General features: G+C 53.8%; 1 protein-coding gene across 1 annotated transcript; it reads left to right on the top strand.

Annotated features, from left to right (window-relative positions):
- Window positions 1-2,067: 2,067 nt before the first annotated feature.
- On the top strand, window positions 2,068-11,508 carry LOC135967594 (SH3 domain and tetratricopeptide repeat-containing protein 1-like). Its single transcript, XM_074018075.1, has 6 exons — window positions 2,068-2,078; window positions 2,784-2,933; window positions 5,915-6,176; window positions 6,883-7,039; window positions 8,004-8,200; window positions 11,096-11,508. The coding sequence occupies exons 1-5, from the start codon at window positions 2,068-2,070 to the stop codon at window positions 8,105-8,107; spliced, it is 684 nt and encodes a 227-aa protein (XP_073874176.1). The 3' UTR covers window positions 8,108-8,200; window positions 11,096-11,508.
- The last annotated feature ends 7,425 nt before the right edge of the window (window positions 11,509-18,933 follow it).

The following is an 18,933-nucleotide window of genomic DNA, read 5'->3' as shown; positions in this document are numbered from 1 at the left end:
TTATTATGTTCTTCCTTTTATTCACTTTGGGTTTAGTTCATTTTCTAGTTTCCCAAGGTGGAAAGTTAGGCTTTTGATTTGAGATTTTTCTTCTTTCTTTGAATGTAGACATTTACAGTTATAAATTTCCCTTTCAGCACTGCCTTAGCTACATCTTGGTGTTTTTGATACACTGTGCTTTTTTTTTTTTTTTTTTAAAGTTTTGCTCTATTGCCCAGGCTGGGGTGCAGTGGTGCAATCTTGGCTCACTGCAACTTCTACCCAGGTTCAAGTCATTCTCATGCCTCAGCCTCCTGAGTAGCTGGAATTACAGATGTGCACCGCCACACCCCGCTAATTTTTGTATTTTTTTTTTTTTTTTATAGAGACAGGGTTTCACCATGTTTCCCAGGCTGATCTCAAACTCCTGGACTCAAGCGATCCTCCCGCCTCGGCCTCCCACAGTGCTGGGATGAGAGGCTTGAGCCACCGTGCTGGCCCGGGCTGTGCATTTGTTTGTATTCTTCTCAAATTAATTTTCAGTTTCCCTGATGGTCTCTTCTTTGACTCACTGGTTGTTTAGGAGTGTGTAGTTTTCACATATTTTGGAATTTCCCACGTTTCCTTCACTGTCGATTTCCAGTTTCGTGCCAGTACAGCTGAAGAACACCTCTGCTTTGGTCTCAGTCCTTCTCCCTTCACTGAGGCTCATTTTGTGGCCTGGCACATGGTCTGTCATGGGGAATGTCCCATGGGCGCTCAAGAGGACTGTGTATTCAGCTGTTGTTGGGGGGCGTGTGTGACAGATGTCCATTCGGCGTACCTGGTTTCCTTTGTTAATCTTCGAATGTTTCTGACACTAGAAAATCAGAAGCTTTCCACCGTTCCCAGCGCCCTGGCTTTGGGAGAGGCCAGTGAGCCTGTGGGTTTGGAGCCTTGTTGCATGAGAGAAGCATGTGTGGAAATGCCAGGGGCCGGCTTTGAACCCCATTCCCCCAACATGATGCCGTGTGTGGCAGACGTGATGCTTGGCTTTGCTCTCTCAGGGTTCCATCTGCGAGAGGGGCTACTTGTGTCCCTGGTCTCATCATCTCAGGCTGAAGGTGGCCCTGGTCCTGGCCAGAGGGGCTTTGTGAAGCAGAAATAGATGGCCTGGTGCAGGGGCCGAGCCTGGCCAGGACCTCGGCCCTGGGAGTTGTAAAGAAGGCCGGCCTGTACCATGAGCATGTGCACCAAGCTGTGCCCATGTCACGGTGTGCTCGGCGCCTGCCCTTGCACAGGTGCATGGCCTGTCTGAGCCCAGGCTCCCTGCCTATGGGGCCCAGGTTCACAGAGGTGTGAAAGAGACAAGCACAGAGCAGGGGCCTCTGAACCCAGCCAGCCTCGCTTCGATGCTGGGAGGCTGACGTCTTCCATTTTGTCTTCTGCCCAGGCCAGCTGCGGGCCGTCCAGCGGCTGTGCTACTTCTACAGCGTCGTCATGCCCAGCGAGGCCCAGTGTGTCATCTACCACGAGTTCCAGCTCTCCCTTGCCCGCGAGGTGGCCGACCAGGTGCTGGAGAGGGCAGCTCCTGGAGACCACCAGTCAGCTCTACCTGTCCCTGGGCACCTAGTGGTGAGGACTGGCTTTGTAGTGGTGGGGGTGTGGAGGGGTGCAAGGGGGTTGGGGTGGCAGGGAGGGGGGCACAGGGAAGCTGGCCCAGGGCCTCCTCAGCCCCTTTCCTTTGGATCATTTGGTTCCTTGTCATCAGATGCTTTGAGCTGGTGGGTCTGGGGTCATCCCAGGGCTGCTGCTGGCTTGTGAGTCCCAGCTTGAGTCTCCCTTGTTGGGTCAAAGGTCATCTCAACCCCAGCAGAGGCAGTACGTGCACTCTGGGCTGTTCTTCCTACTATGGTGGCCTTTGTCATCTGACCTCTGCCTGCCCCGAGTCTTGACTCCTGGCCTTCATCTGTCCCCTTAAATGTGACCACAGCAGCCACCTGTGGCTTCTCTCCCACAGAAGACAGAGCCAATTGTGTCACCTGCTTCCCCGGGGCAGGGTTTCAAGGTCTCACGTCCCATATGTGGCCCACTCGGCTTCCCCCGAGCATGCTGACCTGGTGGGGTAACCATGGCCCTGGCCACCCCACCCACAGGGCCTGGTGACATTGCTGCAGTCACAGCCCCTCAAGTGTTGGACTTACTGAGAGAGCAGGGAAGGGGCCAGATACCATGGGGACCCGGGAGACTGGCTCCAGTCTTGGCCTCAGGTTCACAGAAGGAAAATGGGCCAGTGTGCTAGAGCCATGCTTCTCAAAGTGTAGTCCCTGGACCAGCAGAGCAGCATCCATGTCACCTAGGAGCCTGTGGCAAGTGGGAGTTCTAGGGCCTGCCCCAGGCCTGTGGAGCCAGAAGCTCTGGGGGCAGGGCCAGCAAGCTATAAGGACAGGCCTCCGGGTGACTGTGATGCCTGAACACCTTGAGAACCATCGGCCTAGATAGCCTCTGAACACTAACGGCTCTTGGAGCGTCTGGAGAAGACACAGGCCATGTCTGGGAGGCAGGGGAGATGGACTAGCATATTTCTCCTGCCACAGGGCAGCATGATGCTCGATTCCCTCAGAAGGATGTCCTTCATCTTTTCCATGCCGTGTGTGTTCACCCTGGCCCTCCCAGCAGCCTGGGAAGGGCAGAACACTGCACACACAAGAGGGCCGTTCCCAGTCCCCACATTCCAGATTCATCTGTCACCAGACCCACGAGAGGAGGCAGACTGGTTCCAGGAGGATGAGAGCCCTTGTTCTGACACCTGTGTCTGATTCTAGTGATTCCAGGGCCTACAAATCCTCTCTGGACTACACCAAACGAAGTCTGGGAATTTTCATTGACCTCCAGAAGAAAGAGAAGGAGGCACATGCCTGGCTGCAAGCAGGGAGGATCTATTACATCCTGCGACAGAGCGAGCTGGTGGACCTGTACATCCAGGTGAGTGGCAAGGGATGCAGGAGGACCCCTGTGCTGTTCACTCTCTGTCCATCCACCCATCCATTCATCCTTCCATCATCTATTTACCTGTTCATCCTTCCATCCATCCATCCATCATCCATCCATCTGTCCTTTCATCCATCCATCATTCATCCATCCTTTTATCATCCATCTATTCACCCGTCTATCCATCCATTCACCTGTCCATCCACCCATCCATTCATCCTTCCGTCATCTATTTACCTGTTCATCATTCCATCCATCCATCCACCATCCATCCATCCATTCTTCCATCATCTTCCCATACACCTGTGGGTCCTTCCATTCACCCATCCATCATCCATCCATCCATCATCCATCCTTCCGTCCATCCATCATCTATCCATCCATCCCTTCGTCCATCCATCCCTCCATCATCCATTTATCTGTCCATCCATCCATCCATCATCCATCCACCTGTTCATCCTTCCATCCATCCATCATCCCTCCATCCATCCATTCTTCCATCATCTTCCCATACTCCTGTGGGTCCATCCATCCATCCATCCATCCATCCATCCATCCTTCCATCATCCATCCATTCATCTGTTCGTCTTTCCACCCATCCATCATCCATCCATCCATCATCCATCCATCCATCATCCATCATCCATCCATCTTTGTATCCATCCATTCACCTGTTCATCCATCCATCCATCTTTCCATCTATCTTTCCATCATCGATCCAACTGTTCATCCTTCTATCCATCCATCCATCCATCCATCCATCATTCATTAATCTATTCACTTCTTCATCCATCCATTCACCTGTTCGTCCATCCATTCATCCATCCATCCTTCCATCCTTCCATCCTTCCATCCATCCATCCTTTCATCCATGTTTCCATCCATCTTTCCATTATCCATCCATTCAGCTGTTCATCCTTCTATCCATCCAACCATCTTCCATCCATCCATGATCCATCCATTCACCTGTCCATCTATTCATTCATCATTCATCTTTTTATCATCCATCCATTCACCCATGTATCCATCCATTCACTTTTCATCCATCCATCCATCCATCTATTCTTCCATCATCCATGCATTCATCTGTTCATCCTTCCATCAATCCATCTTTCCATTTATCCATCCATCCATTTATCCATCCATCCATTTATCCATCCATGCATCCATCATCCATTCGTGTCCATTCTTCCATCCATCGTTCATCCATCCTTTTATCATCCATCCATTCACCCGTGTATCCATCCATTCACTTTTTCATCTGTACATCCATCCATCCATTCATCCTTCCATCATCTATGCATCCTTCCATCATCCATCCATCCTTCCATCCATCCATCCATCCATCCATTCATCCATTATGAATGCATCTATCATCCATACTTCATCATCCATCCACTTGCCTCCTGTTCATCCTTCCATCCATCCATCTGTCCATTCATCCATATATCCATTCATCCATCATCCATCCCTCCTTCCATCATCCATCCGCTCACCTCCTGTTCATCCTTCCATCCATCCATCATTCATCCATCTATCCATTCATCCATCCATCATTCATCCATCCTTTTATCATCCACCCATTCACCGGTCTATCCATCCATTCATCTGTTCATCCATCCATCCGTTCATTGATCCTTCCATCATCCGTCCATTCACCTGTTCATCCTTCCATCCATCAATCATCATCTATCATCCATCATCCATCCATTTATCCATCCATCCATCATCCATCCATACTTCCATCATCCATCCATTCACCTTTTCATCCTTCCATCCATCCATCATCCATCCATTCATCCACCCATCCATTCATCCACCCATCCATCATCCATCCACCCATCCATTCACCCATCCATTCATCCATCCATCCATCCATCATCCATCCATCCATCATCCATCCTTTCACCCATCCATCCATTCACCTGTTCGTCCATTCATCCATCCATCATTCATCCGTCTACCCACCAATCTACCTATTAATCCATCCCTCCATACATCTATCTGTCCATTTGTTTATCCATACATTCGTCTATCCACCATCTATCCATCCACATGTACATACATCATCTACCCTCCACCCATCCATACATTATCTACCCACGCATACATACATACAGACATACACACATCATTCCACCCACCCACCCATCCATCCATCCATCCATCCATCCATCCATCCATCCATCCATCCATCCAAGTATTCATCTATCCACACACCCATCCATCCATCCATCCATCCATCCATCCATCCATCCATCCATCCATCCAAGCATTCATCTATCCACACACCCTTCCATCCATCCATGTGTCTACATCTCCTCATCCATTCATCCATCCATCCACTCATTCCTAAGCCACTGCTGAGCACCTGTTGTGTGCCTTTTCCCTCCCTCCAACTGGTTCCCTCACATCCTCCGCCGGTGGCCAGCATCTTCTCCCTGAGGGCAGAGGCGCGGCCCCTCACAGTGCACAGCACCTGCTGGTATACAGCACATGCTCAAATAATGTGACCACTCAATTAACACACAGAAGAACTTGCTCCAAGCGACATGTGGCACATCTCCTTATAAAATGAATCTATCATAGTGGCTGTTTTCAGAGGCTCTCCCAAACACAGTGTGATCTGGAACAAATTGAGAAGCCCATGAGCCTGATGAAGCTTTCATTATTGAGCACCTGCTATATACTTCCTTGAGCTGAGGAGAGGGATGAAGAGCTCATGGCCAAGAGGGGACCAGGCCCACCCACAAACACTGCTGATGTGGCAGGGATGTGGCAACGCAGAAAAGAGCCAGGGGCTGGGCTCCCAGCAATCTGGGGGACACGGAGACTGGTTTGAGTGAAGGGGGAGTGGGCTAGGGCTAGCCCTGTTGGTAGGATTCACAGGTGTCGGGCTTCTGGGCTGCAGCTGCTCAGTCACCTCCTGGCACTCAGGAGCATCAGTTCATTGTCCTCATGCCAGTGGTGGGGGCAGCCCTAATGCACAGGGTCTGAAAAATGCTCAAGTGTACCTGTACTGTGTGAGAGGAAGGAGCCTGGCAAAGGTGCGCGTAGCCACCTCGCTAGGTGTGGGTCTTGAGGGAACTTCTGTCTCCTTTCAGGAGGCACAGAATGTGGCCCTGTACACAGGCGACCCCAACCTGGGGCTGGAGCTGTTTGAGGCAGCTGGAGACATCTTCTTCAATGGGGCCTGGGAGCGGGAGGAAGGTATGTCCTTCTACCGGGTGAGCTGGCCTGTGGGCTGATGTGGGTGGGCCTCAGTGGGGCACCTGGAGGGCTGAGGCACAGGTGTGGCAGGGTAGAGGCCTCCCAGATGGAGGCAGGGCCACCCATGCACATGATTAGTTTCCAAGTGGTCTCACCGGGAATGATATTGACCATGCCCCTGCCTGGGACAAACGCTCGGGGCCTGGACGTGACAATGGCTCTACCCTTGTACCTGATAACCTCAAGCAACCATGAGTGGGAAGTCCTGTCCCCATCTTCCAGATGAGGAAACTGAGGCTCAGAGAGGCACAGGGACATGTCAAAGGACACACAGCGTATCAGTGGGAGGCCCAGGTCTGCATGCACCCCGAAGTGGGATGGCTTCTCCCTTCCTCTGAGCTCACGGTGTGGCTCAGCCCCGGGCACAGATCAATGTGGGGTTTTTAGAGCAGAGAGGAGTGCTGGCTCCCCCCAGTCAGACCCCCGGTGCCCAGGTGGGAGAGGCTGGTCTGAGGCTGTCGGGTGTAGCTGAATGGGCCTCAGGTGACTCTTCAGCCCCCAACTTGGGTGTCTGAACTGTGTGTTATCCCAGAGCACAGAGCTGTGTCGAGGTGCAGGGGTAGCTGGGGTGTGGGAAGCTCCAAGCACGTGTTTGAGCTCTGAGGAGGGCGCTGGGCAAGGTGGGTGCTGCGGGAAACCTGACCCCACCTGCCTGTGTGGTAGGACCGGGCCCTGCCCCTGGCAGTGACTACAGGCAACCGCAAGGTGGAGCTGCAGCTACAGCTGTGCAACAAGCTGGTGTCACTGCTGGCCACACTGGAGGAGCCCCAGGAGGACTTGGAGGTTGCCCACATGGTCCTAGCACTCAGCATCACTCTGGGTAAGTCCCCTGAGCCTCCGCCCTGCCAGGACCCACACTTTACCAGAGCCCAGCCTCCAGGTCTGCAGGCCAGGAGCTGAAACAGCTACTGGATTTTCCTGGTCTCCTGTCCAGGCAGGCAGCTCTGCCCAACTGGCTTCCCCGTCCGGCTGTGGGGCACAGCCCGAGGTCTCTCACGCAGTGCAGAGCTCCCTGCCTGACTGAGCTCTGCTTCCTCTGCCTGTTCCCGCTGCTGACCACAAGGGCCACCCAGTGTGCCCTCTGCCTTCCAGACATGCCAGGCATCTCGTTGGTCCCTGTATGTGCCAGGCTGAGTGGCACATTCCCTTTCTCTTATGCCCTTCCCACCCTCATCAACCACATGGCTCTCTGGCTGATAAAATCCCAGTTCCCCTTCCAGCAGTCTGCCCCTTAAGGCCGTGCATCCCCTGGTGCTGTGCCAGGGTCGTCTGTCCCCCTCCAGAGACAGGGAACCCTAGGCAGGCCACATGTCCCAGCGCCTTGTGCCCCGTAGCCCAGTACACAGTAGGTGTGCAGCTGACTCCCCAAGGTAGGGGGCTCTGATCATGACACACCCAGGAGGAGTCGGATGTCACGTCTGTGGGTTGCCTGGAGCCGGGGAGCCCGGGAGCACCTGCACTGCATGGCTTTTGGGCTCCCCTGGTTAAAACCAGTGAGCAAAGGCAGGTGGCTATGTGTAGGCACAGAACTGGGCCATCCAAGTCCGACTTTGCCAAAGCCTCTCAGTAGACAGGGGCAGGCCTTATTAGTTCTGCTTTGCAGATGGAAAAGTGAGTCTGGGAACCTGGAAGGGAATGGCCAGAGCTGCCCAGGTGACCACAGGTGCCTGGAGACAAGCCACGTGTGCTGCCTGGGGGTCTGTATACCTGCTCCTGAGGGGCATGTTCCCTCCCTGCCCCAGAGAGCCACATCCTCACACCTGCCCCTTTGGCCTGCACCCCAGGGGACCGGCCGAACGAGCGTGTGGCCTACCACCGGCTGGCCGCCCTGCACCACTGGCTGGGCCATGGCAAGCTGGGGGAGCACTTCTACCTCAAGGCCGTTTAGCTCTGCAACTCGCCGCTGGAGTTCGACGAGGAGACCCTCTACTACGTGAAGGTGTACCTGGTGCTCGGTGACATCATCTTCTACGACCTGAAGGTGGGTGGGGAGGGGCAGGGCTCGGGGTGTTCCTGGCCCCCTTGGAGTGGGATCTCCATCCGGACCCCAGAGGCCTGGGTTCCAGCCTTTCTTAGGAATGGTCCAGTGGCCTCCCTGGAGCTCTACACCCAGCTGGAGGAGCCGGCAAGGTTAGCAGGTAAAACCCAGCTCCCCAGATGGCCAGGCCCCACCCTCAAGAACTCAGTCTCAGCCAGGGAGGCTGACACATGAGTGGGCAATGGTGGCCTCTGGGTAAAGAAGGGGGATTGTAGTCAGGGGGCCCTCCTGGAGGAGGTGACACCAAAGCTGAGTCTTGACAGTCAAGTGTCAAGGTGCATTTAACAAAGAAAACAGGGTCGGGAGAGTGACATTTCAGAGGACGCCATCATCCTCACATTGAATCCACGTTGCAAGATCCAACCCAAATCTTGGCGCCTCCTCTAGGAAGCCTGCCCAGGGTGCCAGCCTGCACTGAGCAACTCCTTCCTGGAGTCCCGAGACACCTTGAATCTTCCCATCACTCAGGAAGGGTGGGGTGGGACCAGTGTCTTACCATTGAGTTCACAGACAGGGAAACCCCAGCTCAGGGCAGGTGCAGTGGGGCGGGGCCCCAGCCAGCCAGGCTGAGGCCTTGTTAGGTCGGGTGTGTCTCGAGGGGAGGTGCTGTGCTCCCTCTGCCCCCAGCCCTGCAGGGGTGGAGAGCTGGGATTGGCAGACTGAGACCTGTGGTGTCTCCACCCATCTGCCCAGCGGACACCGCCCCTCCTTAGCATCACACCAGCCTCGTGTCAGTGCTCCTTACGGGCTGAGGGGCCAGGGCACTCCAGTCCAGGGGCCGAGATCTTGGGGGCCTTAGAACAACATGAGGAGCTGGGGCGGACCTAAGACCCTGCCCCGTATACCCCACCGCAGGCCTGGGGCTGCCCGCGAGGCCCCCGCCCAGTACTGGCGACACCTGGTGGTCAGACGTGGTTTCTGTGGCCTCCCAAGTCCCAGCCAGATAGGGAGGTGCCAAGTATCAGGCCCAGGGGGACGCTGTTCACGGCTCAGGGGCACGCCTGGGACCCAGGGGGACGGGCGTCCCAGAAGAGGCCTTTATCTCTCTTGGTCAAGCCTGCCGCCCACTCCGCCTGTCCAGGAGAAAGGAAAGCGCCAAGTAGCACATTCCTCCTTCCCATGCACAGCCCTGCTTCCCATGCACAGTCCTCCTTCCCGTGCACAGCCCTCCTTCCCATGCACAGTCCTCCTTCCCATGCACAGCCCTCCTTCCCATGCACAGTCCTCCTTCCCATGCACAGTCCTCCTTCCCATGCACAGTCCTCCTTCCCATGCACAGCCCTGCTTCCCATGCACAGCCCTCCTTCCCATGCACAGCCCTCTGGGCCTCATCGTGACTATGCTGTCAGCACAGGCCAGCTTCCCACAGGGAGGCCCCCTTGGAATTCCCCAAGGGCGGTGTCTTTCCAAGGCTACACCCTCCTCCATGTATAGGAGGCTCTGGACCCAGGGCCCAGAGGAGTGGGAGAAGAAGCCAGGCTGTATGGGACCTGGAAGGCTGGCAGAGAAGCAGGAGTAAATGGGCATCTATGCCAATTGCCTCTAAAATGGGGTCCCTTTTACTCTACACATGAGAGTGAGCCCTGGAATAGGGTGGATTAGGTGTTTACTGGCTCAGGCTGTCACTCACTACAGGCACATGGAAATGCACACGCAAATGCACACAGGCACAGGCACACGCACACACAGGCGCGCGCACACAGACGTGCACACACAGGCATGCACACAGGCACACACACAGGGACATGCACGCACAGGAACACAAACACGCACATTCACATGCACAGGCACACGCAGAGACATATGCATTGGCTGGCTCCTTCCTGTTTAGTTGGGAAGCCCCCACCCCTTCAGGAAGCCTTTGCCTTCCACCCCCGGCTGAGTCTGGGGCCTCCTGGGCTTCCCTCTGCCACAGCCCGGGCCACCCTGTGTGGTCAGTGTTCACTCCCGGGTCCCTCAGACTGGAAGCAAGGACGTTAGGCTCAACCATGCACCCAGCACAGAGTCCAGTGTTCGGCTGGGCCAGGGGGCATTGGATGAGCAGTGGCGGTGACTCGGGGTCTTCTCACGTCCCTGCTCTGTGTGTGGGGCGGGGCAGTGAGGGAATGGACTGCTGCATCTTGGACTCTGTCATTGGCCCTGGGAGCCATCTTGAGATGGTAAAGAGGGACAGGCCAGGCATGGGTCTTAGAGAGGTCCCTTGGGTGACCCCCATGTGGAGGAGGTGCCTGGGGAGAAGCCGGGTGGGGGATGGGAGGGTCAAGGAGGAGGTCTGGGAGGCGGCATCCCAACCCAGGGATGGTGAGTTTGAGCCAAAGACTCATTGAAAATGGGAGTGGATGTCTGGGGAGTCACACTCCGTCAATATTTCAGGGAACATTGCCAGAGAGGACACCTGTGACATGGTTTTGTACCTGGCCTGGCCCGTGGAGGGCCTGGAAATGGTCAGCATGGACAGGGGCCAGAGGGGAGCCTGGGTCACTCAACGCAGTGGCCCTGCTGTGGCTTGGAGCCACGGGTCCTGCATGGAACTCTCAGAGCAGGCAGGATCTGCCCTGACCTCAGCCCATGGGGAAAGCAGCCACTGCCTGCAGAGAGGGTGGCACTGGGGCAGGAGGCTTGGGGTGAGTGGGGCGTAGGGACAGTCAGGAAGGCTTCCAGGGGTGTCAGGGTCGTCCCCACCTCCTGCAGCTGAGACCACAGCAGTGTCACAGGCTTCGGGGCTCATGGGGTGAGCCAGCATCGGATGGACATGTGGAATGACCTGGAGACAGGAACGGCCTCTGGGTAGACGGGCTCCGAGTCCCCCTTTTGCTGACCATGACCTGTCCCCTTCAGGATCCGTTTGATGCAGCCGGGTACTACCAGCTGGCACTGGCAGCCGCCGTGGACCTGGGCAACAAGAAGGTACAGCTGAAGATCTACACGCGGCCGATCACCATCTCCCACAACTTCCTCCTGGACTGCGAGAAGTGGCTCTTCTTCTACCAGAAGGCCAGGACCTTCGCCACAGAGCTCAGCGTCCACAGGGTCAACCTACCTCCTCTGCCACTCTGCGGGTGGGCCCCCTGGTTGGCCTCCAGCCACCCTCGCTGAGGACAGTATCCGAGGGAGTGGGTTTTGTGCAAGGAGGATGATCTCCTGCCTCTCCTGGTGTCTCCCATAGCTCATTTTCTGGGTAATGGAAGCATAAAAGCAGGGTTCAAATAGCAATAAATGTTTTTTTTTTTTTTTTTTTTTTTTTGCAAAAACATACCGAAGTCCCCATGGCATCCTTCCCTGTGTGCTTCCTGGGCTGTGTCTAGGGGACAGCTCCTTCCCTGGTGGCAGCCCTCTGATCTTGGGGATGAGAAGGACCGTGAGTCCAACAGACCTGGGCCAGGTCACCATGAGCCTCGGTTTTCTTGGCGGCCAAAGGGGAGATGGTGATTGAACTCTGGGCAGCTCCCTGCTCTCCCTGCTCAGAGTTCTTGCTGTAGATCTCGTGCCGCCCTTGCCTTTAACCTTCAGGCCACTGTGCCCGGATGTGGGGGCTGCTAGTGTCCCTGTTCGCCATTGAAGAAATAGAGGCACAGAGAGGTTAGGAGACTGGCCCACCGTCACACAGCAGGTAGAGGCGGACACGCAGAGCCCAGTACACTGACCACCACACCACCCTGCCAGCCTGGAGCCAGGAAGGTGTCCCCCATTAGGACCCAAGGTCAGCTCCTGGAGCTCTCTCGTGGTGTCAGGAGAGCCGAAGGCCAGTGAGGGTGGCCCCGGGGATCCCTCACTCAGTGTCCTTTGCTCCCAGACTTGGTTGGGCCGAGCCTGGCCAGTCCCACCTCTGGCCACTGGTCAGCCCTGCGGGAAGGGATATGCAGGGATCTCCGCCTGTGTAGACGCTGCTACCCAGTATTGAAAGCCTTATCTGGGCTGCCCCCCAGCTGTCCCCACCAACCCCCTCCCCTTCCGGCCCCCGGCCGTCATTCCAGTCCCAAGAATCCCAGGTTTTCCTTCTTGGAATCTCTTGGCCCCAGGGAATACAGTTCACACAGTCTCTTTGCCAGTTTACGCAAGGAAACTGACGTTCAGAGACTGTGGGTGTCCCACGTGATTCTCACATACACTGCACTCTCCCAGACCCCTCTTTTAAACACTTTAAATGAGGTGATTTTCACATCGCATGCAATTAACTATTTCAACGCAAATAATGTGATGGCATTTGTACATTCACAGTCCTGTGCAACCACCCCCGCCATCTAGTTTCAAAATGTATTCATCTCCCCAGAAGAAACCTCCCATCCTCACTAAGCAGTTACCCCTCCTTGGTATCCCCCAAGCCCCTCGTTTAATGGAAGGGGAAGCTGAGGCCCGGAGAGAGACTTGCCAGTGGACGGAGCTCTGATAATAAGGAATCAGGCACCCATCTGCTGCTTCAGCCCTGGGTTGGTTTTCCACCCAGCAGAGGTGACAGACCCAGGAGGTTCTGGGAGCGCCACAGGTGTCACTGGTTCAGCCCTGGGTTGGTTTTCCACCCAGCAGAAGTGACAGAGCCAGGTGGTTCTGGGACCCCATGCTTGCAGCCAGAGCCCTACCCTAAGCCTCCCCACCAGGGGGCAGCAGAGAGCTTTCCAGAACCGGCCGCGGGGCTGGCGGGAAGCAGCGGGTCAGAGCTGCTGACAAACCTCACGTGGACCCCAGATCGCTGTCTCTGTGGGTTGGGTTTGGGAATTGGAGAGGAGGCCGCATGATTGGAAACGTGAAGACAGCACGGCCTGGCTGGAGCAGCCGGAAGTGCCGTCACGTTGACTGAGGACACAGACCTCCTGCCCGCTGGGCCAGGCCTGCAGCCATTCTTCTCGGGGTGGGGCCCGTAGGTCCGCGTTGCTCTTGATCCCTGACCTGCTTCAGAGTCCGGGGGGCTTTGGAACTCTGCCTCCCCATCTACGCCCACCCTGGCTGGTGCCATGAGGGGCCTGGATCCTGGGATCCTGTTCCTCTTGGGCAGCAGAGTCTGGGGGACCAGAGGAGATGATGGGTCTTCAAGCCCCACATTCAAACCCCAGCCCACCACTGACAGTCTGGGGGTTCGGGATGAGGGAGTTGATGTCTCTGAGCCCCAGTTTTGTCACCACTAAAATGAGGCCGATATAATGGGGCAGAGTGCCAGCCCCCGGGCTAACAGAGGCCTGTTTCCTACTGACAATACCTCTTACTCCTAGGAACAGCTCCAACCACCACACACTAGGGAACACTCAACCCAGGCCAACTTGTCAGAGGCACGTGAACTAGAGCGACTCCATCTTGAATGGGGGCTGGGTAAAGGGAGGCTGAGACCTGCTGGGCCGCATTCCCAGGAGGATGGGCATTCTTAGTCACAGGATAAGATAGGAGGTCGGTACAAGATACAGGTCATAAAGACCTTACTGATAAAGCGGGTTGCAGTAAAGTCGGCCAAAGCCTACCAAACCCAAGATGGCCATAAGAGTGACCTCTGATTGTCCTCACGGCTCATTATATGCTAATTATAACGCATTAGCTACTACAAGACACTCCCACCAGCACCGCGACAGTTCACAGATGCCATGGCAACATCTGGAGGTTTCCCTACATGGTCTCAGAAGGGAGGGCAGAAACTCTCATTTCTGGGAATTGCCCACCCCTTTCCTAGAACACTCATGAATAGTCCAACCCTTGTTTAGCGTATGATCAAGAAATAACCATGAAAATGGGCAACCAGCGACCTTTGGTGTCTCTCTGCCTATGGAGCAGCCATTCTTTCTTTTCTCTTCTTTTTTTTTTTTTTTTTTTTTTTTTTTGAGATGGAGTCTTGCTCTGTTGGCCGAACTGGAATGCAGTGACGTGATCTTGGCTCACTACAACCTCCACCTCCTGGGTTCAAGTGATTCTCCTGCCTCAGCCTTCCTAGTAGCTGGGATTACAGACACCTGCCACCACGCCCAGTTAATCTTTTGTATTTTAGTGGCGACACGGTTTTGCCATGTTGGACCAGGCTGGTCTCGAACTTACCACGTCAGGTGATCCACCTGCCTCGGCATCCCAAAGTTATAGGATTGCAGGAGTGAGCCGCTGCGCCCGGCCAGAGTAGCCATGCTTTTATTCCTTTTCTTTCCTAATAAACTTGCTTTCACTTTATGGACTCGCCCCGAATTCTTTCTTCTGTGAGATCCAAGAAACCTCTCTTGGGGTCTGGATCGGAACCACTTTCCAGTAACAAACTTGCTTCACCTCTCAGACCCTTCGTCTCTTCATCTGTACCCAAAGACAAAGCCTTCCCCGAGGTTCCAAAAGTGTGGGGAGGACGCATGGGAAACGAGGGGCACAGAGTTGATGTGCAGAACCAATATCACAGACTGGGTGTCAAGCCACTGTCATACTGGAAGTAATATCATGCTCTCCCCCAAGTTATGAGAAACAATATCACAGGGGGGTGTGTACCTTCTCTGGTGGTGGGAGTAGTATCACCATCTCTACCTTTAGATGACAGAAACGATGTCACAGGGTGGGTGTACACCCCGTGAGTTTTTGGAAGCAATGTCATTCTCTCTTCTTCTAGGTTTTACGATTCACATCACAGGTGGGATGTACACCCCTTGTTATATTGGATGGAGTCTCATCCTCTTTCAACCTGTATCTTTAGAACAATATCCCATGGGGGTTGTATATCTCTTCAATATTGGTAGTAATACCATCTTCTCCTTTCCTGGATATAAGAAACAATATCACAGGAGGGTGTACACCCCTTGCAATGTTGGTAGTAATCTCACCTCTCCCCTGTGCTTATTAAGGACAAAATCCCAGGGTGGCTGTACAGTTCCTACGTTATTGGGAGTAATAACATCCATTCACCCCCTGGATATCAGGAACCATATCACAGAAGAGTTGTCCACCCCCTTCGAAATTGTCATCCATGCCATCTTCTTCCCGCCTGGATATTAGGAACGATACCCCAGGGTTGGGGACGGTGTACACCCACTGCGATATTGAAAGTAAAGTCAGCCTCTTTCTCACTGGATATTAGGAACTCTATCACAGGTGTGTGTGCACCTTCTGGGATATTGGGAGTACTATCAGCCTCCACCCCGCTGCATATCAGGAACAGCATACAGGGGGCAGGGTGGTTACACCGCCTGCGATATTAAGAGCAATACTCTTCTCTTTCCCCTGTACATTAGGAACTACATCACAGGGGTCTGTACACCTTCAGCGACATTGGAATTCATGTTATCCTCTCCCCCATTGAATGTCAAAAACGATATCACAGAAGGGTGTACACCCCCTGCAATATGGCCAGTAACATCACCGTCTCTACCTTTGGATACTAGGAACAACATCACAGAGGGTGTGCACACTCCCCTGCAATATAGGGCATAATGTTATCCTCTCTTCCCCTGGATATTAGAAGCGATATCCCTGGTGGAGGGAGGTGGAGTACATTAAGAACAACATCACTGGGTGGCTGTACTCCCCCTGCAATGTTGGCTGTAGTATCATCCTCTCTTGCCTCAGATATTAAGAACAATATCACAGGAGGGGTGTACAGCCGCAGCCCCTGCGTTATTGGGAGTAATAGCGTCTTCTCCCACTCTAGATATAAGGAACAATATCCCAGGGTTTGTGTACATCCCTTGCGATATTGGGCATATTGTCATCGTCACCCAACGTGAATACTGGGTGTAGTGTCTCAGGGGGGTGTACACCTTCTTCGATATTGGGAGTAATATCATTCACTCCCCTCAGCATCGTAGGCTAAATATCGAAGCAGTTTTACAACTCCTGCGATATGGGCAGTAATATCATCCTATCCCCACCTGGATGTTAGGAACTATATCACAGGTGGCTGTACACATCTTGGCATATTGGGAGTCTTATCATCCTCTCCCATCTTGGATATTATGACAAATATTAGAAACGAGGTGTACACCCGCTGAGATATTGAGAGTAATATGCTCTCCTCTTCGGGATATTAGGAACAATATCACAGGACGTGTGTACAACCCCTGAAATAATGGGAGTAATAGCATTCTCTCTCCTTGAATATAAGAAACAATATCACAGGAGGATGTACCACCCCTGTGATACTGGGCGTCATATCGTGTTATTTGGAACAATAGCACAGTGGGTGTGTAAAACCCCAGCGATGTTGCCACTAGTATTATCTTCCCCATCCCAGGATATAAGGAACAGTATCACAAGGGGATGTACAACCCTGTGATCTTGGGGATAATATCTTCCTCATCCCGGCTGGATGTGAGGGAAAATATCACAGTGGAGGTCCACGCCCCTTGCGATATTGGGAGTAATATCATCCTCTCGCACTTTGGATGGAAGGAACAAGATGACCGAAACGATGTACCCACACTGCGGTAGTTTCCATTATGTCGTCCTCTACCGCCTGGTTATTAGGAATAACATCACAGAGGAACGTATACTTTCTGCTATATTGGGAGGAATATCATTTTCTCCACACGGGATATCAGGAATGAGTCTATTAATTATTAATATTAATATATATAATAATAATTAATATTAATAATAGACATTAACAATGACAATAAAGATACTAAACATTAACACTTCTTTAAAAAGTTAATGATTAGTATTAATAATCATAACACTATTAATAATAAAATAATGATATCAACATTAATGTTACTTAAACCACTACTAACTGATGCTGGCAAAAAAGCAATCATTAATATTAAAAATTAATTTTAATAAATGACATAATTATTAAAAATTAATTTTTGACGTCCATCATAATCTACTTAAACTAATTATCAATATTATGGGAAAATATTAATTGACAGTATTATTGATAATTATTACCATCGACTCTTGATGTTTAATAATTAATTATATCATTGTTACCTGAGCAATACAATGAAGGTGCACACCCATCTGTGAAAGAGTTTACTATTTCCACAGGAGGAGACGATACTACTCACATTATGCAAAACAGGCTCTGAGACCACAATGACTCCCAATAGCCAAGGGGGGGAGAGGGGGTGGCTATTGGTCCCCGCCTCGCGGGGGGTGGCTCACCCCCCTGGGAGGTGGCTCCCAATAGCCACGGGGGGGAGAGGGGGTGGCTATTGGTCCCCGCCTCGCGGGGGGTGGCTCACCCCCCTGCGAGGTGCCTCCCAATAGCCACGGGGGGGAGAGGGGGTGGCTATTGGTCCCCGCCTCGCGGGGGGTGGCTCACCCCCCTGCGAGGTGCCTCCCAATAGCCACGGGGGGGAGAGGGGGTGGCTATTGGTCCCCGCCTCGCGGGGGGTGGCTCACCCCCCTGCGAGGTGGCTCCCAATAGCCACGGGGGGGAGAGGGGGTGGCTATTGGTCCCCGCCTCGCGGGGGGTGGCTCACCCCCCTGCGAGGTGGCTCCCAATAGCCACGGGGGGGAGAGGGGGTGGCTATTGGTCCCCGCCTCGCGGGGGGTGGCTCACCCCCCTGCGAGGTGGCTCCCAATAGCCACGGGGGGGAGAGGGGGTGGCTATTGGTCCCCGCCTCGCGGGGGGTGGCTCACCCCCCTGCGAGGTGGCTCCCAATAGCCACGGGGGGGAGAGGGGGTGGCTATTGGTCCCCGCCTCGCGGGGGGTGGCTCACCCCCCTGCGAGGTGGCTCCCAATAGCCACGGGGGGGAGAGGGGGTGGCTATTGGTCCCCGCCTCGCGGGGGGTGGCTCACCCCCCTGCGAGGTGGCTCCCAATAGCCACGGGGGGGAGAGGGGGTGGCTATTGGTCCCCGCCTCGCGGGGGGTGGCTCACCCCCCTGCGAGGTGGCTCCCAATAGCCACGGGGGGGAGAGGGGGTGGCTATTGGTCCCCGCCTCGCGGGGGGTGGCTCACCCCCCTGCGAGGTGGCTCCCAATAGCCACGGGGGGGAGAGGGGGTGGCTATTGGTCCCCGCCTCGCGGGGGGTGGCTCACCCCCCTGCGAGGTGGCTCCCAATAGCCACGGGGGGGAGAGGGGGTGGCTATTGGTCCCCGCCTCGCGGGGGGTGGCTCACCCCCCTGCGAGGTGGCTCCCAATAGCCACGGGGGGGAGAGGGGGTGGCTATTGGTCCCCGCCTCGCGGGGGGTGGCTCACCCCCCTGCCATACTGGGAGTAATGTCAGCCTCTCCTCTCCATGAATATTAGGAACACTATCCCAGGCTGGGTGTACGCCTCCTGCTCTATCGGGAGTCATATCATCCTCTCCCTTCCAGGGTATTAATAACAATATCACATTTCGGGTGAACACAGCCTGTGATACTGGAATTATTATCATCCTCTCCCCCTCCGGATACTAGGAACCATATCACAGAAAAGTTGTACCCTCCCTGGGCTCTTGCGAGTAATATCATACGCTTCTTCCGTGAATATTAGGATGAATATCACCAGGTGGCTGTCCGTTCATTGTCATGTTGGGTGTCATGTCATACTCTTTCCCCATAGTTATTTTGGATTATTATCACAGCGTTAGTGTACACCTACTGCGTTATTAAAACTAATATCATAATCTCCGTCCCTTGATATTAGGAACGACATCACAGGTAGGTGTATACCCCTTGCGGTATTAGCAGTAATAATATGGTGAATTATTAAACATCAATGATCGATTTTAATAATTATCAATGACACTATTAATTAATAAGATACCATTATTAATTTTGGATAACCATTTTATATATATGA

This window comes from Macaca fascicularis, chromosome 15 (assembly GCF_037993035.2).
Source record: "Macaca fascicularis isolate 582-1 chromosome 15, T2T-MFA8v1.1".
NCBI lineage: Eukaryota > Metazoa > Chordata > Mammalia > Primates > Cercopithecidae > Macaca > Macaca fascicularis.
Note: the sequence above shows the minus strand (reverse complement) of the source record. Positions and strands in the feature narration are given on the sequence as shown.